General features: G+C 47.0%; 1 protein-coding gene across 3 annotated transcripts; it reads left to right on the top strand.

The window, feature by feature from the left end:
* COPS7A (COP9 signalosome subunit 7A) lies at nucleotides 1-5,996 on the top strand. 3 transcript variants are annotated; one of them, XM_037068154.1, is made up of 8 exons: nucleotides 1-122; nucleotides 586-790; nucleotides 2,447-2,522; nucleotides 2,759-2,847; nucleotides 3,776-3,978; nucleotides 4,629-4,734; nucleotides 4,882-5,033; nucleotides 5,203-5,996. In XM_037068154.1, the coding sequence occupies exons 2-8, from the start codon at nucleotides 629-631 to the stop codon at nucleotides 5,240-5,242; spliced, it is 828 nt and encodes a 275-aa protein (XP_036924049.1). In that variant the 5' UTR covers nucleotides 1-122; nucleotides 586-628; the 3' UTR covers nucleotides 5,243-5,996. The 3 variants fall into 3 exon arrangements, with proteins under 3 accessions (XP_036924049.1, XP_036924047.1, XP_036924050.1); XM_037068152.1 differs by having other exon boundaries at nucleotides 1-149; XM_037068155.1 differs by lacking the exon at nucleotides 1-122 and adding an exon at nucleotides 147-235.
* Nucleotides 5,997-17,965: the final 11,969 nt, after the last annotated feature.

Genomic DNA, 17,965 nt, shown 5'->3' with positions numbered 1-17,965 from the left:
CCAACCATAGAGTTTATCGGCCAGAGTGATCCTGCGGGGAGGTGGCAGGAAAGACTAGAAACAGCTGACCGAGGTGACGGAACGGCGGCCCCTCCTGGGTCTCTGAAAGACGAAGCTTGCAGGTAGCGGCCCGCAAAGTCTAATTCAGGGTACGACGCAACAGTCTGCCGGAGCCCCCAATCTCTGGACGGCCTCTTTAAGGGAGGAGGCGGAGCCACGGGGAAGGATCGTGAGGGTGAGGTCACATGGTTGGGGCACTTGCCGGGCACCTTTGGAGATTTGAAGGAGCGTTGTGGTTGGGGTAGACACCATGTGACACCCCTCCCCCTACTTCATCCTGTGTCTTGGGGTTCACTGGGTTGCACGTGGTGGGACTTAGGATTAGGCCCAGGGAAAAGGGAAACTGGGCGTAGCAACCAAAGTCAGCGAGGTATCTTTTGGATAACTAGATTCGAGTTTTAGACCGCTTCATCGCTGGTTCCCCATTGCAGAAGTCACTGTGCCTCTGCAGTCAGCCTTAGCCCTTGTGCTTCTCATCCTCCCAGTGTCCCGGGACCTCCAGCTTCTCATCCTCTTTCCTTGCAGCTCCAGGCATCCTGAGCCCAGGTCCCCCCAGCTCATTACAGCCATGAGTGCCGAGGTGAAGGTGACAGGGCAGAACCAAGAGCAATTTCTGCTCCTGGCCAAGTCCGCCAGGGGGGCAGCGCTGGCCACACTCATCCACCAGGTGCTGGAGGCCCCTGGTGTCTACGTGTTTGGGGAACTGCTGGATATGCCTAATGTTAGAGAGGTGGGTTCCTGGCCTTGGTAGCCCACGGGGAAACTTGGGGCTAATGTTCGAACTTGAGAATGGGTAGGCAGGGCTCATTTTGCAACTCATAGCCATTTAGTTGAACAAGGATAGGATGATGATTAACTGGCATCTGGCAAGAGTAAGTGTATAAATAAACCTTTTAGTTTCCCTTAGAGGATGAATGGTCTGTAAAACCCAGTATTTTTCATTTTAAGCAAAAGAACAATGTGATTTAGAATAGGCAGACCTGATTCCAGCCCTTCTCCATCAGTGTAATAATAGCTCTTAATAATCATATCACTTTGATCAGGCCACTTTTATTTTAGGTTCTCAGTTTTCTTTTATGAAAATGGAGCTGATTTTGCTTCTCACCATTACTCTGGAAATTAGGGGAGATTATGGGGAAGTGTAAAGTCTGGTACAAATGGAAGGAATGAACGTGAAATTGGCATGCCCTGTTTTCCCCCCTTTGCCCTTTATGCTAAATGACTTCAGTTAGATCATGTAGAATGTGCTAGAAAACTTCCTGCAAAAATGGTAGAGTTAAGGATTTACAGCCCAGACTGGATAGGTTGCCGAGATGTATGACACCAGCCCACATCTTGAGAACTGCGATAGTGGTATGTGGGCAAGCTGTGAGTTACGTTACTGAGGGCCAGTGATTGGGTCAGTGGATTTAGCCTTTTGGGATTACGCTGGGGTGTGGAGAAAACTGGCTGACTTCTTTCCCTGCTTTCCTCTGCAGTGGAACCAAAAACAGTCAATCAAGGTGGAGAAAAAGAAGTATTTAGAGGGCGCCTCCTATTTGGCACTCTGCTAGTGGTCTGGGAATGCCAGAAAAGTGAGAGACAACAGTGCTTACCCTTCAAAGCTTACATTTCAGTTACAGAAATCAGATGATGGTTGTACACGTACAGATCATTTATTTAACAAATATTTATTGAGAGAGCCACCCGCATGCTCAGCTGTACTTGACCTAAGAGGGATACCAGAGATTGAGTCTGTAATCTTACTGAAAAGAAAGATAATTCTTAGGTAACAATCTTAAGCAGGGTTTGATTGAGGAAGTGCCAGAAAGAGTGATCAGTGATAGGAGGAGAGGAGATCTGGGGTGGGGCAGGGGCACTGGCCTATGTGATGAAAGTCCCCTGGGTGACACAGGTCTGAAGCAGAGGCCACAAATTCCAGGGGCTGCCTAGGCCGTGTAGTTGTCTGAGATGAGTGAGACTGAGGCAGGGGTGTGGTTAATTGGGGAATATAGCAGACTGTCTAAAGATAATCAAATTTACAAATATTAAACACTCCAAATTTACAAATGAAAAACACATTTGCAATGTTTGGTGTGTGTGTGTGTGTGTGTGTGTGTATGTGTTAGTTAGATACTGAACACTCTGAAAGTTTCAGCCCTGAATTTAGGGTAGGGATTGGAGGCTTATGGAGGAAGAGGGCATTGTAATGGGGGGAGGCCTGGAGGTGGAAATGGGGGCTTCCTGTGGGGAGAGCAATCAGGGAGGCAGAGTTCCTTCTCTAGTGAGCTGTGAGTGTTAATGGAGGGGGAAGATGGGGCCAGAACGTGGAGTTCCAAACAGGGTAAGGCTGGGAGGAGGGTGGATAGAGGTCCTTCCTGTCATCTCTTCCCTCATATTCTTGCAGCTGGCTGAGAGTGACTTCGCTTCCACATTCCGCCTGCTCACAGTGTTTGCTTATGGAACGTATGCTGACTACTTAGGTAGGCATGTGAGGGGCTGGAGTTCTGGAGTCGTGGAGGTGGGAGGAGGGTGATTTCTGGAGGGACTCCGAGGAAATTCCTGGGATATCCTACTTAGATCCTTTAGGTATACAGGGTCAGAGACAAGACCTGAATTGGCATGGAAAACAAAAAACAAAAAAATTGGAAGGAACAGAGGCTAGGCCTTCCCACAAAAGGGAAATCAGGATTTTCCACATTTTTGTCCTTTTTTCCAGCTGAAGCGCGGAATCTTCCCCCACTCACAGAGGCTCAGAAGAATAAGCTTCGACACCTCTCTGTCGTTACCCTAGCTGCCAAAGTCAAAGTGAGTGACAGTCCCCCCAGCCGTAAGCCAAAGAGCATCTTTTTGTTTGTCCTTTCATAAGGGCCCATCTGAACGGAACTTGTACTGGGACAGCCTTTAAAACACTGTTGCTCTTCCCACCTTCCTCCCAATATCCCTCTGAGATCTGCATCTGAACTCCGTTACCTGTAGCCCTTTAGTTTTCTGTTTTGCTTTTATTTTTCAATCAACTTAAGTTCTAAATGAAACATGTTTTATGTTTGGGGTCAAAATAGCAACTAGGATGGCATTCACTGTGTTGTACAAGGGTCACCCTCCTCCTCGCTGTAGAAGGTCCCTCTGCAAACAGCCTTTTGCGCTGCAAACAAGGCTCCCTCTTTCGGTGAAGTGCTAGGCTTCTGTTTGCTGGAATAAGAAATATATAACCCAGAAGTATTTCTGCATTGCCCATTGGGTTTGTTTTTTGTTAAACATCCCCCTCCTGTCATTTGCACTCTCCCAGTCATTACATCATTCATTCTGAGTTTATTTGAATCAGGCTGTCTGTCCTGACAGACCTCTTTAAAAGGTAAACAGAGTAGCTCCAGACCTCTCCCATACCACGTACTCTCATGATGCCAGGCTGGTCTTAGCCAAGATCTGTGTGCTTCCCCGAGCTGTGGCCAGAGGCAGATGCCACTTCTTCCTCTGTGATGTTGGATCTAAGGGTAGTAGGAGAGCGTAGGTCTTACATTTTATTTAAGATTGTCCTTCCCATGCTGTTATTTTTTAGGTGGCGATACTTGTATTTATTTCACTTTAGAACCAACCTTTTGGAGGAAATGATTTAGGAATAGGAGTGGAGGGGAGGCAGATGAGTCTAGGCAGGGAGGAGGAGGGAAGAAGAACCTTGGAAGCCCTTTTCTATGGCAGAAGCTCACAAATCCCAGCCCGGCCTCCTGGGCCCCAGTGTATCCCATATGCAGTGTTGCTGGAGGCCCTTGCCCTGCGAAATGTGCGGCAGCTGGAAGACCTTGTCATTGAGGCCGTGTATGCCGACGTGCTTCGTGGCTCCCTGGACCAGCGCAATCAGCGGTTGGAGGTTGACTACAGCATTGGGCGGGACATCCAGCGCCAGGACCTCAGTGCCATCGCCCGAACTCTACAGGAGTGGTGAGACCTGTGTCCTGGCACTGTCCCTTCTCTTCTTACCCCAAGAAAGGGAGAGATGCTTTGGAGGGGTGAGGAATGGGCTACAGAGGTGAAATCCAAGAGAATGAAGGGAGTTGCGCTCGTTCCTCCAAAAACTTCTGAGGGAAGACAGGAGTGGATGGGTTTAGGAGGCAAGAGAGAGGAGACGGGGTGTCCTTGCTATAGTAATTGGGGGGAGGGAATGGCAAGGGGTGCCCTTGAGAGGATGCCGTTACCTGTCTTAGGCTGGATTCAGCCCCTTGGTCTGTAACCAGCACTGTCCACGGGCCCTGGGCCTCTTCCACTTCTGCTTTTCTCTTTGTGTCCTTGTTTAACTTTAATTAACTAATACATCTCCTTTTTCCCCACTTTAGCACCCCCTATCCCATTCTAGCTTTAGTTCCTACTTCCATCTTACACATCGCTCCTGTCACTGCCTTATACCTCTCTTCTCTTATCGAGTGCCCTTCCGGCGCCTGGGAATATTGTTGCAGGTGGTTTTGCAGATGCCCTGGTGAAAGTTCCTAATTCAGACAAGGGTTTGCATATCGGGATCTAGGGTTCTTTCTGGGTCTGTTTTTAGTGAGTCACAGCTCTCTTCTGCTGACACTTCTCTCTCCCGATTCCTGCAGGTGTGTGGGCTGTGAGGTAGTGCTGTCAGGCATCGAGGAGCAGGTGAGCCGTGCCAACCAGCACAAGGAGCAGCAGCTGGGCCTAAAGCAGCAGATTGAGAGTGAGGTGAGCTGGCAGGAGAGCGAGACAGACCCAAGTTCCCCCAGCCTGGGCCAGTTTTCCGGTGCAAAGGGGTTTGGACAGGGGCTGTAGCCGACAGACAAGGTGGACAGGAACCTTCTTTGTTATTTCCTACTCCTTTCATTCTGATAGGTCGCCAACCTTAAAAAAACCATTAAAGTTACCACAGCAGCAGCAGCTGCAGCCACAACTCAGGACCCTGAGCAACACCTGACTGAACTGCGGGAACCAGCTGCTGGCACCAACCAGCGCCAGCCCAGCAAGAAAGCCTCAAAGGGCAAGGGGTGAGCCGATGGGGCAGGAATTGCTTGCTTCTGGGAGCGCTTTTCTTTGGGAGACCTGGCTACCCTCATTCCCTTTAGTCATTTGCAGGGGGCAGGGAATGGGGGGAGCCTTCCGGGGGGTTAGGGGATTCCTTGCAGCTTCTCTCTCTCTCTCTCTCCCCCTTGCCAGGCTCCGAGGGAGCGCCAAGATTTGGTCCAAGTCGAACTAAATGGACTGTCATTTTTTCCCCCTGGAGATAGGGGGTCCTAGCTGCCTGCCTGACCCTTAGGAGTCCTCAAAGAGCCTTCCTGTGCCCCTGGCCAGCTGATAATCTTAGGTTCATGACCTTTCACCTCTCTTCTCTTTCCTACCCCCAAGCATAGGTCACACACACCTTTAGGGGGGAGGCAAGTATAAGTCATGTTTTTGTTGGTACTTTTTTGTTTTCTGTGACTTTCTTATGTGTCCCGTTGTCCCCCTCACCCTTCCTACTGTGCTCTCCCTCCTGTATTTTTAAGAGCCAGCATCTGTCCTTGTTTCTTCTATGTCATTGGATAGGTGGGGCTGCTGTGTCTCCAGTATAGCCCATGTGGTCCTTATCTTACCCTCCACCCCTGCATGACTGATCCCCAATTCCTGCTCCCCACCCTCAGCCCATTTGGGCAGCATCTGCAGAGCCATAGGGCTTCCACCTTTGCTCCCACCCTGAGAGTCCTTGGAGCCAGTCTGCCATTCTAGGAGTCACTGGACACTTTCATCCTAGAATTCGGTCACACTACAGCCCTGTCCTTCCCTCTCACCTCCCCTTGGGTCCTGGGAATGCTGCTGCCTCAGTGACCACAGAGCCTAAGAAGGGCAGCTGTTTCTTGAGGTGTCAAGAGATGGTTCTTTCTTGGCTCTGGCTATCTTGGAAAGCCTGATGGCAATCCAGGAAGGATTTGTACTTCCTTTTGTGAGTTTTGTGGGGAAGGGAAGGGGATATAGATTGTATTAAAAAAAAGCATATATGCATATATCTATATATAACATAATACAGAAATAAATCTATGAGAAATCTGAATACAAACATGCCCTGAACTGGATATCTTCTGTCCTTTTCTTTAGATATATATTTTTTCTTATCCTCACCTGAGGATATTTTTATTGATGTGAGAGAGAGAGATTGAAACATCAGTGTGAGAGAGAAGCATTGATCAGTTGCCTCCCATATGTGCCCTGACGGGATTAAACACTCAGCCTTTTTGTGTACGGGATGACACGCCCACCAACTGAACCATCAGGCCAGGGCTCGTTTGCCCTTCATATTTGTGGACGGGAAGAAGGTTCATTCCAGTCCACTTTAAAATAAAGTGCTGGAAAATGAAGAGAACCAGATACTAGCTGCTGAGTCTTGGGCTACATGACTCTGAACAGGTTGCTCAGTATCTCGGCATTTATTCAGAAGCAGTAGGTACTTCGTGAGCACCGACGTGTGACAGGCACCGGAGATGCAAAGTGGTGATCACTGCCCCTGCTCCCCAGCAGCCGTGTTCAGGCTGCTTCCCTCCACCTTATAGAATTATAAGGGGAAGAATTGACAGGAAACTCGTTTTTGCGTCAGGACCACACAGAACTCTCATATCACAGTGAGAAGCGGCAGTTAGGCTCTTGCCCTCCATCCGAGGCAGAGCTTCCCTAGCACCCTGCTGAGAGGATTGGCCTTGGCCTAGTGAACGGCTGCGCACTCCCCAGAATTGGGAAGTCGTAGTGTAAGGTTGGCACCCCACACACACATTTGCATGTGAGGCAGTTGCCTCCTGAGGGTCCCAGTGTTGACTTGGCTGCTTTCCAGAACTTGTACTGTTCTCTGCTGGAGGAGGTTTTGGACAGGCCACTCTTTTCTGGTCCTCAGGTGTCAGTCATAGAACTAGAGAGTGGGGGCGGGATCCTGAGTCTGATTGAAGTGGCTGGGTAAGCTTATTATCTTGAGACAATGGAACCAGTCCAATGAGGCCTATTTCAGGAGCTGCCACTCATGGTTTCTCATTTTAGCTTCTCCCTAGACAAGCAAGTTGAGCTTGTATCTTGATTCTCAGTCTCTACCTCTGAAATAAACCCTTTCTTCCAACACTGGTGCAGTAGTCCCCGACCTTTTTGGCACCAGGGAGTAGTTTCCTGGGAGACAACTCTTCCACAGACTGGGGGGTGGGGGGCTGGGCAGCAGGTGGAGTTCAGGCAGCAGTTAGAGCAGCATCCATGGATGGCGGGGGAGGAAGGTGGGACCCCAACTCTCACGTGGAGGAATTGCTCATTCGTTGTGCTTTAAACCGTCTCCCCTCCCTCTGCCCATGCCAGTTTTCCCCTTGAACTTAGTATCTTGTTTTCCTGCAAGCTGGTTCCAGTTAATGGCTCCATAACTTCCTGACCTCTCCAGTTCCATCCTTCACTGGGTGGCTCTAAAGTCTAGTGCGGTCTGGGCTGGTACTACTCGGCCTAATGCCCAAAGATGGAGGAGGACCGACAGCTCCAAGGACGTGCAAATGCAATTTCTTTTTGACTTGCATAGACAGACTCTTTTTTTGTTTGTTTTTAAGATTTATCTTCAGAGGGGAAGGGAAGGAGAGAGGGAGAGAAATATCAATGTATGGTTGCCTCCTGTGCGTCCCCTGCTGGGAACTGGCCTGCAACCCAGGCATGTGCCCTGACTGGGAATCGAGCCATGATCCTTTGGGTCTCAGGCCCGCGCTCAGTCCACTGAGCTACACCAGCCATGGCAACTTGCAGAGATGGACTCTTGACCCAGACATGGAGAAGAGGGAGCAGAGTATTTGTAGGGTCAGTTTCTGGGTGTGAAATTTGGTTCAGGATTTAGGGGTCCATGTAGGGCTCAGGGTACCAGGAAAATCTTCCCAACCAGGAATCTTGCCCCTGCTTGAAGCACTCTCATGGGACCCCTACCATACAGCAAACTTAGGTGGCCGGAGGGCTGGACCACTGTGGTAAGAGGAGGAAGATAACTTGCTTTAATGAGAATTCAGAGTTCGTGCACATGAAACAGATGCCACTTAAAAGATAAGCCAGAGTCTCTGAAGCTAAAAATCTGCATTTGGACTTTATGCACAAGAACAGGGACAATGTCTGTAGTCAGTTTTTCATGAAATCCTGCTAAAGAGGGAAAATCCTTCACTTAGGCAAGTGTAGGCAGTGCATTAGTTATCTGTTGCTGTGTACAAATTATCCTAAATAAGGATAAGTCACTAAAACTTAGTGACTTAAAACAATATGCATTTATTAATTCAGTTTCTGTGTTTTGGGACTGGGCACAACTGAGCTGAGTTTCCTTCTTTAGGGTCTCTCCCAAGGCTGCAGTCAGTGTTAAGGCCATAGCATTTCAGGGTTCCAATGGGAAGGACTTGTTTCCAAGCATGCTCAGTGACTGTCAGCAGAATTCACTACCCCGTGGACTGAGGACCTCATTTCCAGCCTACTTGGTTAGAGGCCGACCAGGTAGCCCTCTTCATCAGAACAAGAGACCACATCAGCAAAGTGAACTAACAACCTCACTCTTTTGTAACCTAACCACAGAAGAGACATCCTATCACTTACCAGTCACTAGGTCCAGCCTAGCAACCATCAGAAGGCAAGGATCAATGGAAGCCATATCAGAAATTTCCTACCACAGGCAGTGGGCCACCAGCATTAGATCATAAGGGAGCTTTTGAAAATGTGTATTCCTGAGCCTCACTCTCACCCCTGTTCCTTCTGAATTAGAATTTCCAGAATGTGGAGTGGAAATGTGCCTTCGTTGCCCTCATCGGCTCAGCTCTGAGTGGTGCAGTCCCATTTATAAAGCAGACTTGCCTAGATTAGTGCTGAAAAGCCTTCTACTGCAGGGCCTTGGAAGACAGGTAAGGAGGCCCAGGATCACCGTCTGGGAGAGAAGGGTGAGCAAAGGTCAGACTCTGAGTCAGGATGAGAGAGGACTTGCCCTGTCCTTTGAGGTTCTTCTGTGTGTGGTTACATAATGAAGTGTGATAAGTGCTAAGAAGTAGAGGGTGACATGAAAGCATGAAACAGGCATCTGTACATCTTGCCTGGGATCGGGGAAGCCTCCAAGGACTCACCTTTCAACTGAAACTAGAAGCACAAATGACAGTGACCTGATAAAAGGGAGAGAGGATCGATCGCATTTGGGGTGGGAGGAATAGTGGGGATGAAGGGCTGGAGGCAGAACGTTTTCATCCTGTGACCTACTGCCTCTCCCCTAATATGAAATGCATAATTTGGAAGATGGGGCAGGAAATACCATGCAATATGTTACCTTACTCATTTGTCCATTTAATCAATTGATAAATATGTCTTGACTGAAAATCTGAGATAATACAGACCATAATGTTATACTTCAGGGCCTGCGGTTGTGAATGATTTTTGTGTTTTTGCTTATCTCTATTTTCTAACCTGTGGTAATTGCTATTTAATAAAAGCTGCCACCTATAAGTGCTTACTATAATAGTGCTTACTAGCACTATTCTAAGTGCTTTATGTATACAAAGCCATTTAATTTACACAACCCTTTGAAATTGACACAATTATCCTGCTAAAAAAAGGGGTACAAAGTTTACGTACAATAGTTTGCCCAGGAACACATAAGTTATGAATGGAGAAGGCACACCCCTCCCTGTCTCCCCCGTGCTCCTGGACAGAACACATGGAGCAACTGAGATCGCAGAGAAGTAAATGATAGGGAGAAAGAAACCAGAACTTAAAGTTCCACTAAACCAGTAGTGAGTTCACTCTTTTTCCTCCTCCGGTGTCACCCAGAATGGACTCAAGGCAGCCAAAACCTGGAAGTGTACATCAGCTGTGAACTCAAAGAGCTCCTCTTACAGCCCTCTATTGCGGGTCTGAGGAGCAGGAAGGGATTCCTAAGGGTCAGAGTGGGGAAACCCCGTTTTCTTTTCTCCCTTTCCCCCACCTCCAGCCCCAGGCATGCCATGGTGGTGGCAGTTACAGCAGTGACAGCAAGAGTGGCTCGGCAGGCACTGAAAATTCGGACCAGACAAGTCATGGCCCCACAAGTGAGGCAGATCCCCTCTGTCTCACTGAATATATCCGAGGATAAATTCAGATATCAGATAAAGAAACATTGATTTGTTGCTGTACTTACTGAAGCACTCATTGGTTGATTCTTTGTGCCCTGACCAGGAATCGAACCTGCAACATTGGAGTATTGGGACAGTGCTCTAACAAACTGAGCTACTTAGCCAGAGCCTTCTAAAATCAATCTTTTAAAATATCTGGGATATAATCTAAAGTTACTCAGCATACAAAGACATCTCCAGGGAAAAGACAACCAACTGTAAGATGACAGAAGTGTTGGAATTTAAAGAAAAGTCTTTACAGCAGTATGCTGGAAGAAGAAACAAATGGAAAGATAGAAAAAGTTTCAGCAAAGAAATGGAAGATGTTACCCTGGATGGGTAGCTCATTTGGGTAGAGCATCATCCTGATTTGCAGGTTTGATGCAAATCAAACTGGGCACCTGTTTGTGCCCAGTCAGGGCACATGTAAGAATCAACCAATGAATGCATAAATTGATGGAACAATGAATTGATGTTTCCTTCTCTTCCTCTCTCTAAAATCAATAAAGAAAAATTTTTCTAAAGAAATAGAAGACATAAAGAAGAACCAGTGGAAATTTTAGAACTGAAAACCAGACCATGAATGGTGTGGCTCAGTGGATTGAACACCAACCTGAGAACCAAGGGGTTGCCAGTTTGACTTCCAGTCAGGGCACATGCCCAGGTTGTGGGCCAAGTCAGGTCCCCAGTGAGGGGTGCACAAGAGGCAACCACACATTGATGTTTCCCTCCCTCTCTTTCCCCCTCACGCTTCCCCTCTGCCTAAAATATATAAATAAAACCTTTTTTTTAACTGAAAAATAGGAATAACCAAAATAAAATATTCACTGGAGAGGTTTATTACCAGAGAAGAGATGACAGAAAAGAGTGAATCGAAGATTGATGAATATAAATTATACCATCAACCTAGAGAATCTAATTGAAATTTATAACACTCCCACAACACAGAAGAATACACTTTTTATTTTCAAGTGCACATGGGACATTTATCTTTTTTTTAAATAAATGCTTTTTTAAAAGATTTTATTTATTTACTTATCTTTAGAGGGGAAGGAGAGAGGGAGAGAAATATCAATGCATGGTTGCCCTTCGTGCGTCCCCTGCTGGGAGTTGGCCTGCAACCGAGGCATGTGCCCCAACTGGGAACCGAACCGCTATCCCCTGGTTTGCAGGCCTGTGCTCAATCCACTGAGCTACGCCAACCAGGGCCATTTATCAATACAGATTATGTCCTGGGTCATAGATGTCAACGCAGGTAAAAGAATTGAAATTATAAAAATCATGTTTTCTGACCATAAGGGAATTATAACTAGAAATCAAGAACAGAAAGCTAACAATGAAATCTTCGAACACTTGGAAACTAAACACTTCTAAATAAGCCATGGATCAAAGAGAAGGGGGAAAATATTGTGAACTTAACAAAAAGAAAAATACATCGGATGCAGCTAAAGCAGCAACAGAGGAAAAATTACAGCATCAAATGCTTATATTAGAGAAGAAAGACCTAAAGTCAACAATCTATACTTGTACCTTGAGAAGGTACATAAAGAAGAGCAAAAGTAAACACAAAACAAGGAAAAGAAAAACATAATACCAAAAATTAATGAAGTTGAAAATAGAAAAAGTCAATGAAACCAAAAGTTAACCTGGCTGGTGTGGTTCAGTGGATTGAGCGCGGGCTGCAAACCAAAGGGTCATGGGTTCGATTCCCAGTCAGGGCACATGCCTGGGTTGTGGGCCAGGTCCCCAGTAGGGGGTGCGCAAGAGGCAGCCACACATTGATGTTTCTCTCCCTCTCTTTCTCCTTCCCTTCCACTCTCTCTAAATGAATAAATAAAATCTTTTTTTAAAAAGTTGATCCTTTGAAATGATCAATAAAAATAACCTTCTAGTCATGCAGATAGAAGAGTGAAGACAAAAATTACCAGTGTCAGGAATAAAAGAGAAGATACCACTCCACACTCCACAGATATTATAAAGTTAGTAAGGGAATACGAGCACACAGATTCAATGACTTAGATGAGATGGACCAACTCCTTGAAAGCCGTAAGCTACCAAACTCACCCAAGAAGAGAGAGAGATGTAAATATAAAACGTACAACTATAAAACTTTTGGAAGATAACATAAAAGAAAATCTTAGTTTCTCAGAATTGGCAAAGGTTTCTTACGTATGACACCAAAAATAGGATTTATAAAAGAAGGGGTTAGACCTCATCAAAATTCAGTACTTTTGTGGAAAGGGGAGGGAGGCGGGGAGCATGGGGCGGGGGGCGGGCAGGGTTGGGAATATACGACAGAAACCTGTACGTGAACAAGAATTAAATAAAAATTATATTAAAAAAATCAGTACTTTTGCTTTGAAAAAACATCAAGAGGGGAAAAAGATAAGCTACAGAATGGGAAAACATATCTGCAATTCCCTAGTGGCAAAGAACAAACGAGAATATATAAAGAACCTTCAAAACTCAACAGTAAGAAAATAACCCAATTTTGAAAAATGGTTGAAAGACAAACACTTAATCAACGAGGCTGTAATGATGGCAAATAAGCACATGAAAGGATGCTCAACACCATTAGTCATGAGGGAAACAAATGAAAATCATGATGAGCTATCTATTAAATATAATACCTACACACCCAACAGAATGGGTGCAAAAAACCACAAAAACGTGTACAGGAATGATTATTGCAGCTGTGCTCATAACTGACAAAAACTGGAGAATAGTCCTTGACAGGTGAATGGGTAAATAGACAAACAGAATACTACTCAGCACTAAAAAAGCTTGAACTAGTGCCCTGGCTGGAGTGGCTCAGGTGGGCGTTGTCACAGACTGAAAGGTTGCTGGTTTGATTCCAGTCGGGGCACATGCCTGTCTTGAGGTTCAGTCCCCAGTCAGGGCACCTGCAGGAGGCAATGGATCGATGTTTCTCTTCCTCTCTTTCTCCCTCCCTTCCCCTCTCTCTAGAATCAATTAAAGAAAAAAAATAGAACTGAATTATTAATACATGCCATAACATAGGTGAATCTCAAAGGCTAAATAAAGCTGAGTGAAAAAGCCACTCTCAAAAGGTTATATACTCTAAGATTTCATTATATGGCATTATGGAAAGGCAAAACTCTAGCAATGGAGAACAAATCAGTGGTTGCCAGGGGCTAGGATTGAAGGAAGGGTGTGAGAACTACAAAGCAGAAACAGGAAAGGGTCTGGGGTGGAGCTGCTTTGATCCTCATAGTGTGTTTACACAACCTTATATATATTAAACGTCATAGAAGCTGCACACCTACCAATTTTATTGCATATTAAAACAAATAAGCTCTGGCTGGTGTGGCTCAGTGGACTGAGCACCAGCCTACAATCGAATCGCTGGTTCGATTCCCAGTCGGGGCATGTGCCTGGGTTGTGGGCCAGGTCCCCAGTAGGGGATGCGCGAGAGGCAACCACACATTGATGTTTCTCTTTCTCCCTCCCTCCCTTCCCTTACCCTCTCTCTAAAAAATATAATAAATAGCCCTGGCTGGTGTAGCTCAGTGGATTGAGCGCAGGCCTGCAAACCACACGATTGCGGTTCGATTCCCAGTCAGGGCACATGCCTGGGTTGCAGGCCAGTTCCCAGCAGGGGACTCAAGAGAGACAACCATACATTGATATTTCTCTCCTTCTCTCCTTCCCTTCCCCTCTAAAGATAAATTCCTAAATAAAATTAAAAAAATATATAATAAAGAAAATCTTTTAAAAAATAAAACAAGATTTTTAATAAAACAGATACACTGGGCTACTGGCAGTCTGTTCTTTTAGACTTGGGTGTATTTTAATATAAATTTAAAATATTTTAAATCACTGAGGAACTTTTTATTTAAAGGACCCCCATTAGTATCATTTGTGTTAATCGGGTTTTGAATCCAGGCTCTTGCAGGGCTAGCAGGTAGCTGTATGAGGTTCAACAAATCACCTCTGTTTCTCCCGCAGTAATATAGGAGCTGGGGTTTGGAAGACATCTGTAATTGTCGCTAAGCTGCCTTGGAATCCTCACCAGCCTCAAGATTCTGCTTTAGTATGTCTGGGGTGGGGATTCCCATCTGCCACATTGGGGAACATCCAGCTCTAAGGTTTCTTTCAACTCTAAAATTAGATAATATACTTGGTTTGCTTAAATCAAGGGCTGTCTTACCTGTATTGGGAATCTGTTTCTGTCCTTCCCTGCCACATTGGGAATCTGCCCCCACCCTCCAACTGCTGCCAAAGCCAGGATATCTTTAAGTTCATCAGTAGTTTTCTAAGAACCTGGTTTTGTTTACTTCATCAAACCGTTTCCCACCTAAGTGTCACCTGACCTTCCTCAAGGTATTTCTGCTCCCTCCCCTAGAGACTCAGCCCCGCCCCTCCAGCCCTCCCATGCCCCTGTCTCTCCCACCCCCCAGCATCAAGTGTCCACGGGTCCTAGCTTCAGACCCCTTGGACATTTGGCAGACCTCCTTGGCTGGAGAACACTAACATCGTGGGGATACTTGTCTAGAACCTGCAAGTTCTCTAATGGAAGGTGACAGAGCAAATGAAGAACTTGAAAGGGATGCTGGGGCAGTACCCTCTTCCTATCCCAAAGATAAGGAAGAAGAAAAGAATCATCAAGGGCAGAGAAAAGGCAAGGAATTCTGAATGCTCAGTCGGTTCATCTCATCTCAGGGACAGTCCAGTGGGGTTAAGGGTCTGAGTGAAGTGGAGGGAGACCACTACCAACTTCTTGTCCCCTGAGATACTATTTAAGGCCAGACATCGAGGCTGGGAAGGCTCAAAGCTGTCGTCAGCACGCTGCACAGTGGGCTTCAGGCTCACCTGCACAGCTCTGCCAACGTTCTGCATCCCAGCCCTTTCAGGTGTTCTTCCCTCCAGCCCTGTCAGCTCTGCGCCCACAGCAACCACCCCTCCAACCCCGTTTCTCCACCTGGGTGGAGGCTAGTTGGGAGGCTCCTCAGGGAACCAGGTGTGCAAAGTCTTTTCTCCCCTGTGTCCTCAGTCTCTTGGTTATTTCTCTTACCTCTCAGCAGCTCCTACGCCTGACTGTCCCTGTCTTCATCTCTCCTGTAGTGCAGCCTCACCTGGCTCGCACCTCTGTCTGCAGACCCCAGTGATGCATAATTCGGAAGGGCGAGGGAAAGGCTGTTTTTTTCTTTATCCCTAGCCCAACTGGAATGGCCTGAGAAAAGGAATCCTTGACTCTTGGTACTCCTTCAGCCCATTCCCAACTGGATGCACAGGGCACGATAGGTATACGGAGTTAAATGGACTGGAATATGTGGTCTAGGAGACCAGACTACTGGGTTCTTAGAGTGGACCAGCCCTTGGTTCTCTGGGTAACCTGTTTATATAACTTGGGCATTGGGTAGAGGAACAGGGCATTGGGTAAAAGGTGTTACTAGAACCTGATGCCCTTTGTTACTGCAGGAGGGAAAAATATTCCAAACTGCAAGTAGGGCTGGGTCAGAAAAGCCCAAAACATTTGTCTCTGCCTGTTGGTCTGTGAAGCTGAGGAAGGAAAGGGTGAAAGATGATAGTTGGTAGGCTAGTGGGAGGCTGGAGACTAATTCAAGGCTAGTAAGATGCTTTCCAGGTTGTGCCTGGAAGTATCACAGGAGTCCTGCGGATGGAACCTCAGATGAGGACCACAGAGAGCACTGAAGGGGCAAGACTGGGACTGAGTAACTGGGGAGAAATCAGTCGTTTATGTCATGCACTTGTCAAGTGCTTTCTCTGTACAAAGTCACTTAATTCTCATAATTCTGAGCTATGAATCCGTATCACCACTGCCACCAGTGCCTAGAAAGTCCCATTTCACAAAGCAGGACACTGACGAGAGATTAAGAATCTTCCCGAGTCCTAGCTAAGTGGTGGAGCCAAGTCTTGTTCAGGGCAGTCTGTATTCATTTCACTTTGTATAATTCGTAGTCTTCCACTAAGTATCAGCCTCTTGAAGCCTGTAATTTTCTGAGGGGAGGGGAGGGGAGTGGCCTACGTGAGTCTGACCATGCCCTCTGGACACCTGGCGGACAGAGGGCTAAGGGAGTGGTCGAGGTGCATGACATGGGCCCAGTTGGAGAGCTGACCAGAAATAAAATGTCAGCATCCCTCCAAGAGTTCCTTTCCTGTCTCTGCTTCCTGACCCTCACCCCACAGTGGCAGACAGGTCAGAAAGTGACAGGAGGAGATTGGTTCCTGAGCACCTACTGAGTGGCTGCTGCTACAAACTTCCCACGACCTATCATGCCTGAGAACCAGTGACAGGCCTAGGAATAAGTGCCAAGTTGAAGGGTGGTCCTCACCCAAGAGGAGGGAGCAGGGCTAAAAATTAGTTCATGTGTCTAAAAGCCAGAGCCAGAGGAGAGAGCTTGTGAAGCACCGGAGTGACTCACTGACGTGGAGATAAGGGCACCCCTTGCCCTGCTGCAGCCCCCTCAGAACTACACCCACGTGTGGGCACTAGAACTAAAATCTGGATCGAGGGCACTAACTGTCACCTAAGACTTTATAGCTAAAAGGGACCTGCATGGCTGAGGTCCAGGGGAGAGAATGACCTGCCCAAGACCACATGGCTAGGTTGGTGGCAGAGCTGAGCTGACAGCCCAGTCCATGGGCTCCTTGTACAACTCCAGTGCTTTTTCGTGTGCTGCTTCCTCAGGAGACTGATGAAGGCTACTCCACAGCTAGAGGAAGTAAACGTGTCCATCTGGACCCAGCACAGGTTACACTTGAAGCTGAGGGCTGTGGACGCTTCTGAGTCCCATCACCCATAACTCATCGCCCAAGTGGAGACAGATTAACTATACCTGTTTAATTAACTTCTGGAATTCTTGGATTATTTTAGCCACTGGGAGGTTCCCTTGTCCCTGGTCATGCATCCTCACCAGCCCTACTGTTGAGGGTTTAACATCTGCCTAGAACGACAAAGTGCCTGGTTGATGAACTCAACTTCCCCTCTGCTCACTGAGCAACTGGACAAATCCACTTGAATCTATTTATCCCTCAAAACCTCTCTTTGCTGAGGGGACCCAGAACCTTAGATTCTGGGTGGTGGTTGTTGGATTTTATGCCTTTGATTTATCAGCAGAAAAGAACTAAAATTTTTTTTGCAGGGGGGGGTGGCGCGGGTAGAGGAAACCATCAACAGACTTGCCAGGCAAGCTTTTGTCATCATTAATAAGTTCGTAAGAATGACCCATTTGGCTGAGCCTGGTCAAGCAAGAGTAACTGTCTTGAGAAATTTGAGCACTTCATGCCCTTTCTGTACTGCTCAGGTTCCAGGTTAGTTTTCCCCTCTGGTCTCCTTCCCTGGGCTCAAATTCTCAACAACTGGCGGTGGAGGGTTTGAAGAATGTTTGGTGGAGCGTTGCTGACCCGAGTTCCTCCCCCTTGGAGGCCTGCACGGGGTTATTTGGGCTCCTTCCTGCTCCGCACCACCAGTGTTCCTTCCCACAGTCCACAAGGAAACTATGCCTCAGGGACAAGTGGCAGCAAACTCCTCAGGCACCTATGAGGTACATATGCCCTGCATTCCTCCTGACAAATGAAGTCACAGCAAACGCAAGGGAGAGTCATTAAGACAGCTGCTTACATTTCATCCTCCTAGACTAGCCCCACTGAGTTCCATTGCTGCTTCTCAGTGATGACCATTCCAGTGTCATTACCACTGAGGCACTGGGCTTGAACTTGAGTTAGGAAGGCCATACATAAAGACAGAGGGAAAGTAAGAACGTGACTAGGAGACAGGAGGGTTGAAATTGAACAGAGAAAAAAATCAAAAGTAACGCCAGAGTGCCGCTTGTTTTTTTTCCCCATTC

Source organism: Sturnira hondurensis, unplaced genomic scaffold, assembly GCF_014824575.4.
Source record: "Sturnira hondurensis isolate 20B ecotype Veracruz unplaced genomic scaffold, ASM1482457v3 Scaffold0017436, whole genome shotgun sequence".
Taxonomy (NCBI): domain Eukaryota; kingdom Metazoa; phylum Chordata; class Mammalia; order Chiroptera; family Phyllostomidae; genus Sturnira; species Sturnira hondurensis.
The sequence above is the reverse complement of the archived record's forward strand: the minus strand, read 5'-3'. Positions and strand labels throughout refer to the sequence as shown.